This window comes from Anser anser (genome assembly GCF_964211835.1).
Source record: "Anser anser genome assembly, chromosome: Z".
In the NCBI taxonomy this organism is placed as follows: Eukaryota; Metazoa; Chordata; class Aves; order Anseriformes; family Anatidae; genus Anser; species Anser anser.
This window is the reverse complement of record NC_139723.1, coordinates 25,758,693-25,777,935: the sequence shown is the minus strand read 5'-3', so window position 1 is coordinate 25,777,935 and position 19,243 is coordinate 25,758,693. Positions and strand designations below refer to the sequence as shown.

Sequence of the window (19,243 nt, the reverse complement as noted above, 5' to 3'; positions counted from 1 at the left end):
CTCCCCCCCCCCCCCAAAAAAAAAAAAAAGAAAAAAAACCACAGATTTAGGTTTAGCACTTTCACTATTGGAGCAGCAACACTGAATCTTAACTACTGTCACTTGGAAGCAGCCAAACTCAGCAATCAAAGGCAACTTCTGAGGAAGTAGCGTCAAAGACCAATCCTTGCACTCTGGACAAGGGAAATAATGTGGCCACTGATTGATTGAAGTCATCAGTCTGACAAGGAAAAATTGACAAAGAATTGCCTATAATGATTCCTGAGACACAAGATAGTTTGGGCTGCTTTTTTTTTTTAAATGAATCTGTGTTACTTTGAAGGTAGGTTATCTGCATCTCATAATTCAACCTACACTCTCCAAAGCTACTCCCATGGTTAAACACCTATAAAAGCTCACAGAAAGATTTCTATACTTAAGTATTTAGCAACAACTAGATTTTATAAGATAAGAAGCAAATACTGCAGACAACTCGGAATTCCCCCTGCTGCTTCCAAAAAAAGAAAATTTTCCATATTCTAGTCCTGAAGATAGAGCTGGATCTTTCCTGAGTGTTTTTATGATGGAATAATGAGGGAAAACAGAAAAAAAAATATTTCATTATCTTAATTTAGGGGAGTACAATCTGTCTGAATGTTCTCAATTACTCAGAAAATCTGAGTTAACTGATGTTAACTGATGTGATGCACACCTAAAAAAAAAAAGTTACAAATACATTCTTCTGACACTCACTCAATCAGACATGTTTTTGTCGCTCTGTTAGAGTGTTCAGTGAACCACCCATTGTAGAAACTGATGTCCCAGTTAACAGAGCAAATCCCTGAAAACCACTCATGCAAATAGCCCCCAGAAAAGATCATCAATAAAACTGTATTGCCCAACTCAGTCAACATACAAACATCGTGCACTCGTTCTGTTGGCTGCCAAGTTTTTTGTTTGTTTCTTTGTTTTTCTTCTTTAAAGATATTATCATTGTAGCAGCCCTACTGTTCCTTCAATTTGAGATCTGCATTTTTCCTGCAGCTGAATTTAGCTACCTTGTTACATTTCTGTAATGTAGCTCCACTTTTAGTCTTCCTCCTAAACTAGTTTATTTCTTGTATGTTCGTGGAGGCAAGTTTTTGCTATTCTTTCTTCTTAGCACACATCTCTTTAAAACACAGTTTAACATTAATAATTGACTTGAGCTTGACTGAGCTCTCAAGCATCCATAATGTCAAATTTTGTACAATTTCTGTTTTGGATTATTTGGTAGCAATGAGAGAGTTGGAAAACAATAATGATGGTATGCATTAACAATTCTTTGCTTCGTCAATATTGTAGATAATTTTTTTCCTTCCTATCACTACAAATACCCATTTGATCCTTAACACTTAACATTAGCTCAATTCAACATTAGCTTAAGTGACCTTAAGACTTTAAAAACAAACACCACCGAGTCCTGAAACCCATTTAGAGATTTTAAGCCCGGTTTTGTGCTCTGGATAGCTTTTTCATCTCTTCAGAAACAAATTATACAGTTTGATACCAAATAGCTTTTCCAACTAGATAATAATCCTGCAGATATTATTGATTTTTTAAAATCTTTTTATTCGGTTTATGGACTTTCTGCTGTTCTAATTCTTGAAAATTATACTGGCCTCTTCTCTTCTGTATTTCCCCCTCATTATTTACATTCCAACCCCTGAACTACTCAGAACCTTTCTCCATGTCCGGACACCAACACATGCATTTTGAGCAGTTTAGAAAACCTTTCTCCATAACTTTGGTCTTCCAAGAAGAACAGCTCCTTCCAGGAGAGCAGCTTTGGAAGGCTCTAAATCCTGTCTGCTACCTGCTCTACCATACAGCCCAGTAGCCCTAGTCAGCAGTTAACAGTCCCCACTTACAGTAAATAAGCTCAGCAAGAAAATAGACTCCCAGGAAAACTGGTAAGTCAGAGCATAATAGATGGATCAAGAGAAAGTAAGTTAACATTGCATTTTCCTCAGTGTTGTGTACAGCTGCAAATATGAACCATAACATGGCAGGAGTACCTACAATTTTTTCTCCTTGAAAGGGGAGAAAACACTGAAAAAAGAATGGATTTCCTGCCAATCCTTCGTAGTATAGTTAACAAAAATAACAGTGATGTGCCAGAACTTAAGATCTGACTCAACATCCCAGCTTATACATTTGTACTTGATACCAAATCTGCTTTGGTGTTAACGGACAATTTGTGTTAGTATCTTGTATTGTTTCTGCCTTCAGAATTTTGATCCTCTGAAAGATACCTTAAACTGACAATGAAACATTGTTTCTTTGAATCTTTTTTTTTTCTTAATTCTAAGAATACCGACAACTCTGTCCTCATGACAGGTAGTGAAGATCTCACTTTGAAAACATCATATTAATATTGTTCATATTAATTTTAATAGCCAGAAACAATCTCATTTCTGATTTTAACAGACTAGTGGAAGATACTAGAAACAGCAAAATAAGACCAAAACTTCAGGCTCTCAAATGCTAACACCCTAGGAAAACTGCACACATGTATCAGTCAAACAAACAATATTGGCACATGTGAACACTCTGACAAGCAAGTCATAGAATAGATAAAAAAACTAACATTTTTTATTTTTGAACTTGGCAAAACAGACCAGCCAGCAGCCTATTAATACAGCTATACAATTATGACATGGGACCTCATTGGAAACATGATCAAATCATTAATAATTGCATGTCTTATTTCCTGAAACATAATCCTAAGAATTAATTTCACAGAAATCCAAGCTTCCTGCTTTATAGTTGTGTTTGCAAATTATTTGACTAAAGTTGTATATTTAAATGTCCTAATTCCCCTACATAGCAAAAGACTCCACAACAATAGGTATTTATCACACTTTTTATTATTTTTTTCAGCCAGAAATACAGTTTTATATGTTATTTCAATAAATAGTGGTGGTTATTTCTTAAACAATATCCCCATCTCTTTGGCATCTGACCATATTCTGTTTTTCAAACTAAAGACTATATAGGAAGAGATCATTATTCAATACATTAAGTTTGCAGAAGCATAGTTAACTTTTAAAAATACACATCAGTTGTTGCAAAAATTCTAGTAAGTCTAAAAAAGAAAACCCAAACTAGTAAAATGCAGATAACCAGGCTGCCTTCATTTACAGCCATGGAGTTAACTGTCAGAATGAGAAGAACTCTTCATTTTCCACAGCATGTGCACCAACTAGTGCTTCCTATTCATTCTGAACAACAAACGAAAGTCTTTTTTTAAAAAAGGCATTGTACCAGAAACAAGCGATCAAATAAGTTATGTTTCAAAATAACGTGATCTTAATTTTAACTTCTACAGAGGTAATCAACCAAAACCAAGTCACACACTGCTTCAGTAATAGACTGCACCTAAAAAAAGCCTAAAGACTATTTTCCATCTTCAAACAGAAGTTACTAAAATGTTTTAAATACATCTAGGAATACAGCTGTCAAAACTGCTTTTGATGTCACGTTTGGATAAAAATTTCCTAAGCAACAAAGTAAGCCAGTGTATTCAATCTACTCTGAATAATCCAGGATCATCTCTTCAAGGCTGACACAGAAATACTTCACTTGTGCTCCATCAGAAAAATATAATCTGCTTTACAAATCTCAATAGAAGAGTTCAGTTCTTCAACTAATTTTTCAAAGCAAGCACAGTTATTTCACACCTTCCATTAACATATGTTATAGAACTCACGATTTAGAATTAAAACATCATTGACACACCAATGCAGACATTCCAGTGTATCTACTGGAATCTAAAGTGAATCCTTCATTAGGTGTCCAGATGATGTAAAAAATAAATTCCACTAACAAAAACTCTTCATCCCCAAAAAGATTTTTTTTTAATATCCCATGTATGTAACCTGAAAAAATCTATAGAACAGAGGAGGCAAAGCACTTACTTCCATGCAGGAACTAAAAAAATAATTAATAGGATTAAAGTAGCAGATTAACTATGGTTTATTTTATGCGTAGATCTCCCCCTCATCAGCAGTGAAAGCCCAGTTTCAAAACTAGACTGTTTAAATAACAGGTGATCCGATTTATCCAAGCTCATATTCCTCTCAACAATGAAAAAAACCTAAATCATACATATATTTTACTGTAGAATACAGTAACAAAAAGTAGAAACCAAAAAGCCCCCAAAATTTGAGTACTTATCCAAGAGAAGTTTCTAACATCAAGCCAAAATTAGCAACAACCAAGCAGACCACCAATTTTTCAGTGTTAAATTACTGTAACCACTAGATCTAACTGCACAAAAAAAAAAATAAATCCCAACCCCCCCAAAAAAACAAAAGCCTTTTTAAAATTTTTGTTGTTAAAAGATGTCCAGAGAAATATCCAGCAGTTGCACTCAAGTTTGCATTAGAAGCTGCTTCCTCAGGAAAGATTTCTCCCTCCGAGTACTTCTAACACATTGCATTGTCGAGATTGCATTCAAATAAACTTCTTTCTCTTAACATTTAGCTGACACAACCACCTACAATGTGGACAGTCGTGTACACAGTACAACAGTGGATTTTTGCAGCAACAGAACAATGATCAGAAATTGGCTCTAAGTTTGAGACGACAGCTCATGTGCTGTTTCTCGCAAACATACGGTCCCCTCTAAGGGTAAGGTGTTGGAGCTGGTATTGTAGCACTTCCGTGTCAGCCGGTTCCTTAATGCTCATTTTGTCTAAATTGAGGTAGTCCAGAGATTTTGAGTGAGCCCTTTTACCTTTTAAAAGGCAAAGAGGCAGAGGACCATGAAGTGCCTTGTAGGGTTCATATGGTAAAGCCTTAGTGCATTTATCCCCTGAGCTGGGCATCCGCCTCCTCCTCCTCCCGTTGACGGCTGGGATCTCGTATGGCTGATAGTACCTACTTCTGGCTTTGTACAAGCGGGAGGAACGCGCGAGTCCCGAATCAAGCTGTTTGGAGCGCAAGTTAGGCCCAGATTCCCCTTTATTCTCTTCGTTTCCCATACGCTTCTGGGCTAATTTCAGCAGCTCCTCTCCAGTGGTGAAGCCAACCAGGTAGTTCGAATCCATGTGGAGGATCTGATACCCCGAAACCGTCCGTCGCATGGGTGAGCAGGGCGTACTGGAGCACCGGGGCTTCTCAGCTTCCATCCTGCCCGCAGCGCTCACCTCTGCCAGAGGCACCGGGAGGGCAGATACGGCACTTCTGGACTCTCCATTTATGTCCACTTCCATTTTAAACACAGGGCTATCCTCCTATAAATTAAACAGAGCTTGATCAGAAACAGCCTTTAAGCAGTACGAGGGACTAAGGGAGAGCTGCAGAAATGAGATTTTGTAGCAGCCAGGAGTCGCGACCAGCACTTCTCCATTCACTCGTCCTACACGCTGCAGGTGGCCTCGTAATCAAGCTATCACCAACATCTGTCTGCCTTTTAAAGTTATTTCAGGTGTTTTTTAATAACAGATGCCATAAATATATTCCTTAAATATGTTACAGACATTCCTGAGCAGTGTTGTACACAAAACAGGTGTCTTTTCAACCATTTTAGTCCACTTGATTTCTTATACCCCACTCCTTTGAGGCCACCTACATACATTAGCACGTCCACAGTAGCTTCTCCCATCCTCAGCTGCAAATTTTTCCCATTTACAATAACCTCAGCAAACAAAGCTTTCAAGAAGTCTGTCTGACAGCTACGACCTCAGGTACGACCATGAAGCAGACGTCATCTCCAGGGCACTGCAACATTTCCCTCTTCCAGATGTGGAAACAGCTTGTCTTAGGTGGAAAGGATGGCATCCTGACTGTTCAACAGCTGTCTTTACAGGCTCTCAGGGATTCCCCTCCAAAAAACTGTCACCTTATTCACAGCTAACCAAAACCACATTGTTTACTCTGACATATTTCTAACAAAGGAAATGGCTTCCAAGTGTTTAATAAATACAGCATGAGAGTCTTATAAGCATCTTAAGAACAAACGGGGCTCTGATTTCTATGGCACCTGTTTTTTCTATTTGCTTTGGAAATAAAACTATTTTGCCCTACTTCTCCCTTCACAACTATTCCAAATACAAAGCTTGGTGCCCTTCCAGTGCGACAACTTTCTGCCACAAGCCATTACCATCTTTAACTTGGAAAGATAAGGTTGATATCACAGCAAGTACATGTATCAGATGACCAAGCACAGAGAAAGCTTAACTCTTCTTTGTTTTCAATGTCATTTACACAATCTCTATGCCACAGCCATTTTCACAAATGACAATGGTCATGCTCATTTCTAAATCCACGCTTCCTTCATTGTCAGCTTCACCTTTACTCTCAGTGGTAGGTTAGTGACTCCCTCGCCAATGTATTTCAGAAAATAAAAAAAAAAAACAGCATAGCTTTGTTGTGTTTATAGGCAATGAGACTCAAAGCAGAAAGAAAATCCAGTATGCAAGTGTCAAGCAGAAACAAAATTCCAAGCTGCACTATATATGACTGTTAGCGCAGTAAGGTTTTCACAAATGAGACTGACTTGTAACGTGTGCCATCACAAGTAGCAGCTTTAAAAGTTTACAAACTAGTTGCCATACTGAAGGACTTAGGAGGCCACAGGCAGGTGAGTAAGGATGCAACAAGCAAAGACAAATATCCCCACCATCTACATACTTTATTGAAACTTTTGGAAATAGACACACAGAAAATCCCATCAAGATGACTCTCCTTTCACTTGTGTTAACATAGTAAGGGAAAGTTGTGTGCAAATCTAACTCACAAATACAAACTATCTATCCTCATGCAAAACTTAAGCCTTTTTTCTATTTGGGTACCAGAATACTGCCTCGTCTCAAATCTACCTGCTGCTCCAGTCCTATTGCAATAAATGAGTAAACCTACTATAGTCTTTTTTCAGTCCTTCTCATAATCATGGCTTTACTTAGGATTCTTCACTACACGCTTTACGCAGCATTGCTTTTACAGACGCATACACACACTTCATCCAGTACGGATTTCCAATTAAAAAATACATGCATTACATATGCATATATGTATATATGCATATATTAATACATGCAAAAGATAAATAAAAAATTAAAATATTGTCATAAACTAAACACCCGGTAATTTTAACTGAAAAAAAAACTACATAAAAAAAATCAAGAATAGGGTCCATTGTATCTAGCGGACATTCTGAAATATATTTATGGAGACATAAAGACTCTCAGAATAGCAGAGGCAGTTGTTTGTCTCCTGCTGTAGCACTGCATCTGTCAGTGAGACAGTAACATAGTAAGATTTCAGCCACGGCGTTATATTCATGAGAATTCCTCATGTAGAAATAACATCAGGAACCAAGGTTACTAGAAGCAATAGCATAGAAAAATCTTGCACTGAAACTTTTGGCTACCCCATGCTCTAGCCAAGAAACATAAATATTTCTTTTAATTCCTAATTTTTACCCTGCAGTTCAAAAATCTTTCCAATAAACTTTAGAAAAAAAATCAGATTGTTCTGTTAGAAATCAGAAGCAATGCTAGAAAAAGTACAACTAAATTCTAGAAGTATAAACAGAACAGTCAAACAGCAAAGTTAGAAATGAATAATTATCTAGACACATGTAAACAGCAATAACCAAAAAAAAAGAGAACATCTGCAACAATAATGCAAGCCTGAAGGAAAAGGAGAGAGGGAAGGATGCCCCCATGCACTTTTTGAGATGGAAAAAAGGCCGTGACAACTGGAGATCCCTTTCCTAAACACAGCTTTAAACATTAATTTGTGTCAGCCTGAAAGATGGGTGTGTGCCTGATAACAAAAAGCAATCAACTTCAAAGAGCAACTAGACGGTGGGTGAAGAACAACGAGCCCTCACTGGCCAAAAACAGTACAAAGGAGAACCCAGAGGAGAAAAAGCCTTCAAGTCAGCAAGCTTCAGCTTGGTACCTCAGTCTGAAACCACAGAGCTTCCACGTGCGAGAAGAACAGAAATCCAACAGACATTTGACAACAACAGTGGCATCAGCAGCCAAATTGCAGGATTTGCTGCCATCAACATCAGAAGCTTACGGGAACAGCACTGCTTGCTGGTGCGAGGCATGACTGGCCAGCTCCACAGGCAGAGGTCCAAAATCCAGTGTGTATGTGTTCAGCTGTTCTTCCCCAAGATTTAATGTGACTTACTCGAGCTGCCATATGGCTTCAATATGCTTTGCTTCCTTATCTGGTAAAAAAGATAGAGAAATATCACTTAAGACTTCTATAGAAGAAAATCATCTGAGTGATTCACAGTGTCTGTGAATGCACACGCCAGTACCTACAAAAGTTTTTAACACTTTCTGACTCAATTTTAGGCCATTTCCATGGTTATAGGACCACTACTAAGGAGATGACTGCTACTAGGTTTGTTGCTGTACAATACTGTGAGCTCATCTGTAATTCTCAGCATCAATTACAACGCTGAAAAACAGGCCTTCAGATTAAAAAAGATTAGTTTTTCAGATCACAGTTGCCTTTTCTTCTCGCTTCTCAGAGAATGACAAGAGTGATGCCATTTCAAGATAATTTATAATTAAAGATTTACTGTAGAATCAAACAAAGGGGAAGATGAACAAGATGGCACATGCTTTTCTTTGCTGCTGCTTCAAATATTTGGGAAGTGTGGGAAACAACTGAAAGTAACAGCTAAGAGGGCTCACTCAACCAATATACACCAAAAGTGCTTCCAGAATACACTTCACCCCAGCAAGGTTCTACAAGATGACAATGATTATCTTTAAATTACAAAGCAGGCTCTGCACATAAAGTAATCTGACCCAATCCAGCCAAAGAAAGCTGGCTAAACCAGAGAAAAAGGAAAATGAATAGAAATACTAGGTTAACTCTTATAAATCTTTTTATTTCCTTAAAGAATGTATTAGTATGTCTAGGATAGAACTTTGAGGGCAAAAACATAAAATAAAAAAAAAAAACATTTTACATATATGGGAGCTTTCTGATTTTTTAATATTTCACAAAGGTATTGGATGCTGCTCAAGAATTAGCACGTTGCAAATAAAACAAACAAACAAAAGGGTATTGCTTACTACCAACACACCACACTAGTATATAAACTGTTGACTGTTTGTTGTCTTGGATTAGAGCCCTGAAATGACCTGTAGCCATGTGCTCTTTCTGTACCCAAGGACACTTTTTGCCTTTTTTTCTGACTATGTTATTTTTTCTGTTAGATGTGTTACTTACATTTGTCTCCTCCTCAAAGAGACAGCAACTCAAAAACAAATCAACTTTAATTATTCAGTATCTAAGGAAAACAAAGAAAGAAGTGGGGTTTCCCCTGATAGTCCCAATCTTTACGAAAAGCTTGCGTGATTTTGAAACCACTACAATAAGTTGCTCTCAGAAAATGAGTCATTTCTCTGTAAGTTCCATTATTACCTATCCTCTCAACTAGAAGATGAACTAATTTGAGAAGATGCCTCAAGGATGCATTTTATTTGTTATTAGATAAGCATTAGATTTCTGCCCATCCAACTAGATTTTTTAAAAATATATATATTTTTTCCTTTTTCTCTAGATGGCAAGCCTGCAGGTAATTCCATTTGCTAAGAACCACAAAGATCTGTCTCACCGATAAAATATTCTTAACATGCAGTAAGCGGGTGGCAAAAGGGAAAGAGGCAATAAATGCAGCACATCCCAACCATGTACAGGCATCAAACACATTGGATAGAGATGTCGACTCGAGTAGTACCATTTTCAATGTCTTCCCTTCTCTGAGCTTCTGTTACTTCTTAGAATACACAAAGCAGTTGAAAGATATAATGATTGTCTATCAAACATTAGGAAATAACACAGCAAGTAATGTCATCCATCGTGTGTGAAGCCAACACATTGTTGATCAAGTACTTCAATCATCTCTGTTTGTGAAGGGGGGAAGTAAAAGGCCTACAGCTTTGCCCTTACAGTCTGAGCAGAAAAAAAAAATCCATATACATACAGTACGTATACCTTGAAATCCTATCTTGTTTTGCTGTCATCGATGGATATGCTGATGGAATTACGTGCTTGTTGAGCAAAGGTTTCTGGAAATAGTTATTTCCCATCTGCAATTAAAACACCTGAAGTATTTACTGGAGACGGAAATGTGGAGCTAAAATTCATCTCTAGAAAAGTATCCACAAAGGTGCCAGGTTTTGGTATGCAGAGCAGGGGCAGGCAGCCCACAGACTCTGAGCTGTGTGCAGCTTGCAGCCCCCCCAGTGCAAGCTGGTGATACTGCTGCAGGCAGGCATTGCCGCTGCCGGCCTGTGGCTGCTCTTAAACTGTCTCTTAACCCTCCAGCTGAAGGCACTTAGAAAAACATTGCTTCACCATGCTCTTCAAGGCTCCCTAAAAAACCTGCAGTGTATCTTACAGACCAATACCTTGTTTTGTAGAGACAGGAAAAGGGTGGGGGGGAAAAGAAATCTCAGAACAAGCTCATGAAAGGTATCAGTAAACTGTTCACATTCTTCGTCAACACTTTCCGTTCCTTAAGAAATACCAAACTTTTCTAAGTCAAAGAAAAAGTGACCGAGGCAACATTAAATTGCTGCATCCCATAAGGAAACATGCAGATGGAGTAAGAACACAGCTTAACAGATTTTTTTTTCAAAGATAAACACATGGAAATGAAATTATGCACGGGGTGTATGTCACAACCTCACAGGCCTCAGGAAACTCAGACAATCAGATATGACTGCGGCAGCAGAGCCAGCGTGGTGACTTCAGGATGAGATGCGGAAGGACAGTCCCCTCTGCAGCTGCAAGAACGACATGAGGGCAGCCCTAGGCGTGCTGGTGGGAAGGAAGGGCACTGCCCTGGTGGGCAGGGGAGGGAGAAACCCCTGAGCCAGGTGGTACAACCATCAGGTAAGCCACATGCTGCGAGCAGAACAACGAGCTGCTACATGCTCTGCAAAAGAAGGTTGATTCCATTTCTAATATACCTTCCTTTTGCAAGAGCCAGTTACCTAGTTTGTTAGCTCTTGTTATTAATTCAGCCCTAAACAGACAAGTATGGCCATCCTTACAAGTACCCTTACAGACAGCAGAGGATGGTGAATGAGTTACCGAGGAAGGACGAGCGACTGTATCACCATGCCGCCATGACAGCCCGCAGGCCAGGCCAGCCTGACACAGCTCGTGCCTGCACAGATGCGATTTCAGGAGCGGGTCCAGGCTGATGAATTTTGTATAAGCAGACTGAGCAAGCAGGAAAAGTAAATGAAAGCGGTGGGAAAGAAGGCCATGTAATCCCTCCTCACCAAGAAATATCAGATGTTTAGTTTAACAGAGGGTTATGTTTCTGAAACTGGTATGGTCCTTGCAGCTGGCGATGCCACTTCCTTGCTGGTTGGAGCTGCATATGAACGCTGCCCCAGACCCACCCTTGTTACGGGGATGTTCCCAGCCAACATGTAATGGCCGCTCCCTACCGCTGCTCATCTAAAGACTGAACCCTGTGACACCTGTAAGAAAGCTGACACACGGCATGACATAAATCAGTTTGTTCTTCAGCTAGTAAGAACTGAAGTTAAGTTTAAAAACAATAGCGCAATAACAAAGAATACGTTTCTCTGTATCTTTGATTTTCACCTTCTTGCTAGCCAAAAATTCATTTTCAAAGTCGTCTTCTCTCAAGTTTCAGTTTAGCTGACTTAGTGGTATAACACAAAAAAAGGCTCATCAAAAAATTAAATTGCCTTTTAAATAAGAAAAACAAAGTTTTAAAAACATGATGGATTTCATCGAATAGACACCGACTTTTGTCTTAAAAAAAAACAAAATGCTAATAGCAGCAGGGGTGCCCGTTGCTTCTACGTCAGACAAGAGACGCATGTTTGCCAGAATACCATGCTACCATGCCTGAAAACACAGTTCCGTAGATAGCACTTTGAAGCCATCAACGTAAACAAAAACAATGCTATATTCAGGTTTGAGTAGGCACAGCAGTGCACAGAGAGACAGTAGTTAACAACAAGATGCACTCTCCAAGTTACAGGAGAAAACGTCACGCTTAATCCACGCGATTTGCTTTGCTGGATCTCCCATTTGTTTAGCTGAAACACTTTCAATGACTGGCTCTTTGTCCCGACGAGATATAGCCTGCAGCAGGTACGGAGGTGCTTGCAGTAGAGGTGCCATTCATTCCCTTACACCGTGCACGCCGCAGGTCACCTCCCTCATCTCTCTACAAGCAGCGCACGCAACGGCCCCGAAGTTTTGCGCCCTGCCTCCTTCCCCACCGCTCCTTCCCGCACTCGGCCGCTGCCTAGCACCGCATTTACCGAAGGGCCACGCAGACACGGCCGCGCGCCCACCACAGCCCCCCGCTGGGCTCCTTGCAGCCTCACGACGGCACCGGGGGCGCACCGGGGCTTTCCCCGCACGACACCGCGGGCCTCGCCTCCCTCCATTTCAAACCCGCGCCGAGCAGCTCCCTCCTCCATCTTTATCACCCTAGCGAGCGCTCTTGATCGAGGAAGGGGAAAATTTTTAAAAAAAACAAACAAGACCACCCCGCAAGCAGCGCGCTCCCGAGCACACCCGGGACGGCAGGGAAGGGAGGGCAGGGGCACGGCGAGCATGACGGGGCCGCCCCCAGCCCGCCGACCCCCGACCCGCGGCCGCCTCCTACCTGAGCTCCAGGGCGGCGCCGAGGGTGGCGGCGGAGCAGCCGGGGCCCCGCTCGGCTCCACTCCGCTCCCTTCGGCTCGGCTCTGCTCGGCCCGGCCCGGCCTGGCCCGGCGCGGCCCTTCCCCGCCCCGCTCTCGGCGCCGGGGGCGGGACGCCGCGGCAGCGTCGAGCCCGACCCCCCCTAGCGGCCGCCCGGGCCCCGCCTCGCGCCGGACCGTGCCCGCGCCGATCGTCCCCGCAGGGAGCCACGGGGCCCCGCGGAGTCGTCCCCGGTGCCGGGACAGGCGCAGGGCGGAGGGGTCCGTCGGGACTCCCCCCCTGCCGTAGCAGGGACAGGGGGAGCGGGAGGAAGCGGGGCGGTAGGGCCTGAGCGACCCGGTGCGGGTTCCCCCTGCGGGTGACCCTGCGGAGCTGCAGGGCTTGGGCAGGAGCCGCCTGGGGAGCTCATAGAATCATAGAATCATAGAATCACTCAGGTTGGAAAAGACAATCTGTCAAAGTCATCTGTTCCAACCATCTCCCTACCACCGATGTCACCCCTAAACCATGTCCCTAAGCACCACGTCCAACCTTTCCTTGAACACCCCCAGGAATAGTGACTCCACCACCTCCCTGGGCAACGTGACCACTCTTTCTGACAAGAAATGTCTCCTAATTTTAATTTGCTCCTCCAAATTGTTTCCTCCTTTCACAGGAGGCTGATGGAAGACACCCATCACTTGAGTGCAACTGCAAGGCCCCAGCATCTCCAGTTACTTTCCGTTGTTTTTAAGCCCTAAACACTTCAATAAGCACTTCGGTAAAACAAGAAGAGTTGAACACCTTTGAGTTGAACTCCTTTGGTCCACATATAACGAGTACTTATTTTGAACAAGAGGAACCCAACTTTCTATATACTGTCTAGAGATGCCTCCCTTGGCAGAAAATAGAGGTATAATAAAAGCAACAGAAATCCTTTGGAGATCTCAACGCCATCAGTATTTTAGTTTGGATTTTCACAGCAAAAATGAAAGGTATCTGCCCTTTATATCACTGGATGCAATGAAGAGACATGGCAAAACTCTCCAGGGTTTTTGCTTCCAAAAAAAAATAATTGCCAGCCGCCACCAGGTTCAGCAGGACACCACAAGGTCACAACTGTGCTGTCTGTCAATGGCTTAACTTCTTCAACATCACACTGAAATTTTGATAGCAACTTAGTAAAGCTACCTCCCAGTTTACCTTTCCAAAAGGGATGCTCGCTTCAGCCTCCATAAACAAAAGTAGATGTTAATGACATGCCAAGTTTGACTCATAAGATCATGCAACTGGTGCTACGTGGAGTAAGTGGGTCACACTGATCACAAAACGGGCTTGATTAGGAAACCCCCCCCAGTCACCCAGAAGTCTTGGAAGTAGTTATGGATTGGCCAGAAGGCAAAGATTTCAAAATATCATCACAGGAAGAGGTGATGTGCTGAAGAAGCCCCACTGTATAACAAGCTATCAGAAAATGAGAAGCAATATGCCCTGTTCACTGATGGGTCCTGACATATAGTGGGAAAGCATTAGAGGCGGAAGGCTGCTGTATGGAGTCCTACATGGTAAGTCGCAGAAACTGCTGAATGAGAAGGTGAATTGAGATGATTTGAAGAAATGAAGGCCATCCAGCTGGCTTTAGATGTTGCTGAATAAGAAGTGACCCATGCTCATCTCTATACTGACTCATGGGTGGTAGATGGTATGGTGCTGTGTTTTGGATTTAGGATGAGAATAAAGCTGATAACACACCGATGTTTCAGTTGTTGCAGAGCAGTGCTCACACAGTGCCCAGGACTTTTCAGCTTCTGGTGCTGCCCTGCCAGCAAGAGGCTGGGGGTGCACGAGGAGCTGGAGGGCACAGAACCAGGACAGCTGGCCCAGACTGGCTAGAGGGATGTCCCGTAACACGTGGTGTCATGCAGAACAATAAAAATAGGGGAGTTGGCTGGGGAGGGCATGTGTCTGCTTCTTGGGAATGGGCTGAGCATTGGTCAGTGGGTGATAAGTAATTGCATTGTGCATCACTTGCTTTGTATATGCTTTTATCATTATTATTATTGTCCGTTCCTTTTCTGACCTATTAAAATGTCTTTATGTCAACCCATGATTTTTAACTTTTTTTTTTTTTTCCCAATTCCACAGTGGGATGGCAGAGCAGGGAGTGAGTGCATAGCTGTGTGGTGCTTAACTGACTGACTGCCACAACAGTCATGCACCTAGCCTTGCCTTCCAGTAAGCACTGAGATGCACCTGGAGTTTGCATCTCTTGGAAATTCTAGATATAAAAACTCAAGAAAGAAAAAAAAAAACGAAAAAGGAATAAGGGAAGGAATTTTGATTATAGTAGGTCTTTTTAGATCTGAAAGCCCTTAAGAACCATTGGTTTTGCCAGCTAACAAAACCTAAGAGCTAAATCAGTAGTAAATTTAATGCAGAAACTGGGGAACATATTTGGCAAAGCAGCAGGACAAGAGGAGGAATTTAGAGTGTATTTCAGCGTCATTATGATGTTCTGTGTTGCCTACAGTACACAAATCCAGTATGTATCACAGTGAAATCTGCAGTATTATCCTGAGTCTAAAATCTCCCCTTCCTATGTTGTTCTGCAGTAAATGAGGCAATAAAATCCTCTGAGCCCGTATATCACAACTTCCTTCCAACAAACTGCCCACCCACAACCTCCCTCTGCCCTTGCTGTCAACCAAATTGTCAGTCTTTGAGGTGGAATTCCATCCAGCAGTGAAGGTAAGGTTGGTGGGGAACAGCAGTAGTGAATGACTGCACGAGGGAACATATATTTGGAAGGGACCATAATGAATTCTACATAAGTAAATGGACTTTTTTTTTTCTTTACTAGGTATTGTAGACATTATTCTGAAAATCTTGATTTTGCTGGAAATCCGTGAGGACATTCAGGATAAAATACAAAATATTTTTACTTCTGGGGAAAAAAAAAAAAAATCTTGAGAGAGGTATGGATGAAATAGTAGCATAATTTTCACATTGGAAAAAAAAAGTTTAAAAGAATGAATATTTTTATATTAAAAGATAAAAATATTTTTCTGACATACGATTAAGTAACTGTCATATGATTTAGCGACTTTTGCCATCCAAAACCAAAAGCTTAGTAATTTAACAGATCTTAAAAGAATATTTTGCTAAGTTAAAATAAACTATGGTGACAATTTATTTAAAACATGAACAAAATGTTTTAAGCACATCATTGACTGAAATCCCACCTTTATTTATTATACGCCAAGTTTAAATAAATAAATAAATAAATAATTTCAGTGAGTGTAGAAAGTATTTGTTGATTTGGTTTCTGTGCCAAATTTACTTTTTTCCACAATTAAGGTGACTTAAATAGGAATTTTGCTACTTATGCAAGGCTGCATTTATTTCATGTCCAGATGGAGGAGGCAAAGACTGTATAGAATTTGAAATAGATTCTGTCTTTAGAGTATTGTGTGTTTTGCGGATGATAGGTCAGTTAGTACCCACTCTGATTCAGACTATCCCAAAGAGCATTATAACAGAGCAACATGAAAAGATGCACTCTATTCTATACTGTAAAATTTAAAACTTACTCGGAAAGGGGAGATTTGGAGCAGCCTTAGACAAATGATGCACTTAGTATGTACATGCATAGGCAGCAGTGAGTACTTGCTAATGCTGTTCCTGCAGTATGAACTAACAAAATCTTTTGGTACAGATAGATCACAGACTCTACACAAAACCTCTGCCACTAGGTAATGTACAGATAGATGCATCGTGAAAACTCAAATTGTACTAAGTTTGCCATTTACTGTGTGACAACATCATTTTTACATGATGTGCATCAGGATCAAATAACAATCTAGGTCTGTCAGTCAAACCTAACTGTATCAAAACCGAGTCTTAGACTGTTAAAAAAAAAAAAAAAGGCAATAAAGACACGTTCATGACAGAAACAGGTTGTTCACAGAAGTTGTACGTTCTCCATCCTTCACGGTTTGCAAGCTCAGACTGTCTAAAGTCCTTGGTAACCTGGTCTGGTCTCAGGGGTGACCCTGACTTGAACAAGTGATTGGACTGAAGACCTCTGGAGGTTCTTTCCAACCTGAATTATTCTGTGTTCCTATGGTCTTTTTTTAACCTTATTCAAGTTTGTGGGTAGAATGCATCATTTATAGTGAAGTCAAAATGTACGGGAAATAGTTGTTTGGATCAGTCCTTACTTGTTCAGTACACACCATTCAGTCTAGAAAAGACGGGAATCTCCTTTAAAAAAAAAAAAAAAAAAAACACAACTATTTAAAGTACATCATTTCCCTCTTTTGAGTTCTTTTAATTGCTTTTCTTCTGTGCAGAGCTCAGTAATTTGTAACTCTCCATTCACCGTGCCCATCCGCTTTAAAAAGGAGCATAGACTCTTAGTTAAGATTCATAAATAGTTCAAAATTTATCCCATAGCAGTCCTTTAAAATAATTTATCGAGGCTTTGGAAATGGTTATTTTGAATCCAAATATATTCCCATCCCTCACCCCAAAGAACTTAAGTTATCAAGAATCTAAGCAAGACAAGGTCCAAATGGGCTTATGCCCAGATTTTAACATTTACAGCAGTTTTAGTATTTATATTAGTATAAAATAAATAAGAATGATCTTATGGAAGGAATGGCTATTCTTTCTTCTGGGGAGACGTTATTAGAACAGGAGGAGATTTAATGAGACACCCAGACAAGAAATGGCTTTGCTGTAAGCAAAGATATTGCAATTTTATTAAATTCTTGATCTGGTACAAAAAGAAAATCACACAATTACCTTGTTCTCCTTTGCAGGTGATTTTTGTTCCTCTTACTGAATAAAATAGAGATATGTAAGTGTGGAGCACCACAAAATACCATTCGATGAATGTTTCCATTTTACCTGGACATCAGATTATACAGATCTAGAATGTTGCATGAAAAGGGCATTTCTCAACAATGTGTTGAATAAAAGATACATTCAGGCCCCCAAAAATCTAGTATACATTCCTTTCAGGCTAATATTTACCTAATTTTGTTAAATATACCTGTCCTGCACTTCTCATTCACCACTTGATTAAAAACAGAATTTCTCATTAGTATCCGTCAACCACATAATTATGTTTGGATCAGAGCAAAACAGACTCTTTTTGAAAGTAAATATTGTCAGTAGACTTAATGTAACTTCCACAGCAGTTCCTCTTTTCCAGCAACTTTATTATAGAAAAACATACAACCGTCTCAGTATACCTTAAAGACTAAAACATGATGTCTAGTCATGTTCAGTGTTATTTCAGAAAACTGATTCTTTCCTTCATAGCAGATCATAAGAATTTATCATTCTTAAACGTTTGGACTGGAAAGCTATTACTGCATATTACGTGGAGTGGTGTGGGAGATGAGAAATTACTATTCAAAAATACTGAAATTTGCCCTCTCCATGAAAACAGACAATATTTAAGCCATTATTTGAAAAGAAAAAAGAAACATAAGTAGCTACTAGCCTTCATTTCTTGCACCACCTAGCAATTCCTTCAGAAATTACTTTTTAGGAGTCTCCATTGTTTTCTTCTTTATCAATTTACTTGTGGGTCTACTAACAATGTAACTGCTGTAAACTGATAAAGAAAAATGAAGTAATAGATTGTTTTTAAATCCCTGTTCTGCCACTTGCATTGAAATGGCTCTTAGAAGTTTTAGTTACAGCTCCTCTGCTATCTTCCTTTGAACTCTACTGATTTTGATGCTATTGATCAGATTGCATGATGAGTTTGATCATATGATTTTTTGTATGCCTCCCTACCTATGCCTCTGTCTCTAGGCCTGCATATATGGATTCCTACAAATTGTGCTAAGAAAGCACATCTGATTTCTCTCAACAAAATTCACTTGCTAGTAGAACTCAAATATAACGTCTTTATTATAACAAAGAAGAAAAAAAAAAATTACTTCAAAAAATTGTGCAAGTTTTAGTAAGGATTTTTGGGTTTTGTTCTGTTTGGAATAGATGCTTGATGTCTGAAGGAAACAACTGCTCACTTAAACTACATAGTGTGGTAGCATTTCAGGAGTTACAGCTGAATTCAACCATTGATTTTCTGCGAATCTTTTAGACCTCTGTCATATCTGGTTGAAATACGACATACAGTTCAAAAAGTTTAATGGGAGAGAGAATCCAATTGCATAAATAATCTGGACTAAAAATAGGTTCTGCTGAACATACAGCAAATCAGCTTAGTACAGTCCATGTTTTGCCTTATAGCCAGTGTAGTAAGCAGGAACAGAAAAACACAGTGGTTTTACGTTTAATGTAATCAGTCAGAGAGGCAAGCACCAAGCTCTTCTCTCTGGCAACCAGCAACAGGACCCAAAGGAACATCATGGAATGAGATGGGAGGGTCAGGCTGGGTGTTAGGAAAAGGTTCTTCACCCAGAGGTGGTCGGGCACTGGGACAGACTCCTCAGGGCAGTGGTCATGGCACTGAATCTGCCTGAGTTCAGTAAGTGTTTGCGCAACGCTGTCAGACACATGGTCTGATTTTGGGTAGTCC

The 19,243-nt window shown here is 40.4% G+C and overlaps 1 protein-coding gene across 6 annotated transcripts; it reads right to left on the bottom strand.

Moving 5' to 3' along the window:
* Nucleotides 1-2,868: 2,868 nt before the first annotated feature.
* Nucleotides 2,869-12,826, bottom strand: MACIR (macrophage immunometabolism regulator). Of its 6 annotated transcripts, none has more exons than XM_083817925.1 (4): nucleotides 12,668-12,809; nucleotides 9,997-10,091; nucleotides 8,056-8,209; nucleotides 2,869-5,258 (listed from the first exon to the last, which is right to left on the bottom strand). In XM_083817925.1, the coding sequence occupies exons 3-4, from the start codon at nucleotides 8,179-8,181 to the stop codon at nucleotides 4,614-4,616; spliced, it is 771 nt and encodes a 256-aa protein (XP_083674051.1). In that variant the 5' UTR covers nucleotides 8,182-8,209; nucleotides 9,997-10,091; nucleotides 12,668-12,809; the 3' UTR covers nucleotides 2,869-4,613. The 6 variants fall into 6 exon arrangements, with proteins under 6 accessions (XP_083674051.1, XP_083674052.1, XP_083674050.1 ...); XM_083817926.1 differs by lacking the exon at nucleotides 12,668-12,809 and adding an exon at nucleotides 12,318-12,635; XM_083817924.1 differs by lacking the exon at nucleotides 9,997-10,091 and having other exon boundaries at nucleotides 12,668-12,824.
* Nucleotides 12,827-19,243: the final 6,417 nt, after the last annotated feature.

What these genes read in the sequence shown, in the direction of transcription:
- MACIR (XM_083817924.1), bottom strand. Translation starts at nt 8,181, where the DNA reads ATGGCAGCTCGAGTAAGTCACATTAAATCTTGGGGAAGAACAGCTGAA. An exon ending in CAGCAAGCAGTGCTGTTCCC is followed by an intron (nt 5,259 to 8,055) that starts GTAAGCTTCTGA and finishes TTTAATTTATAG; the next exon opens with GAGGATAGCCCTGTGTTTAA.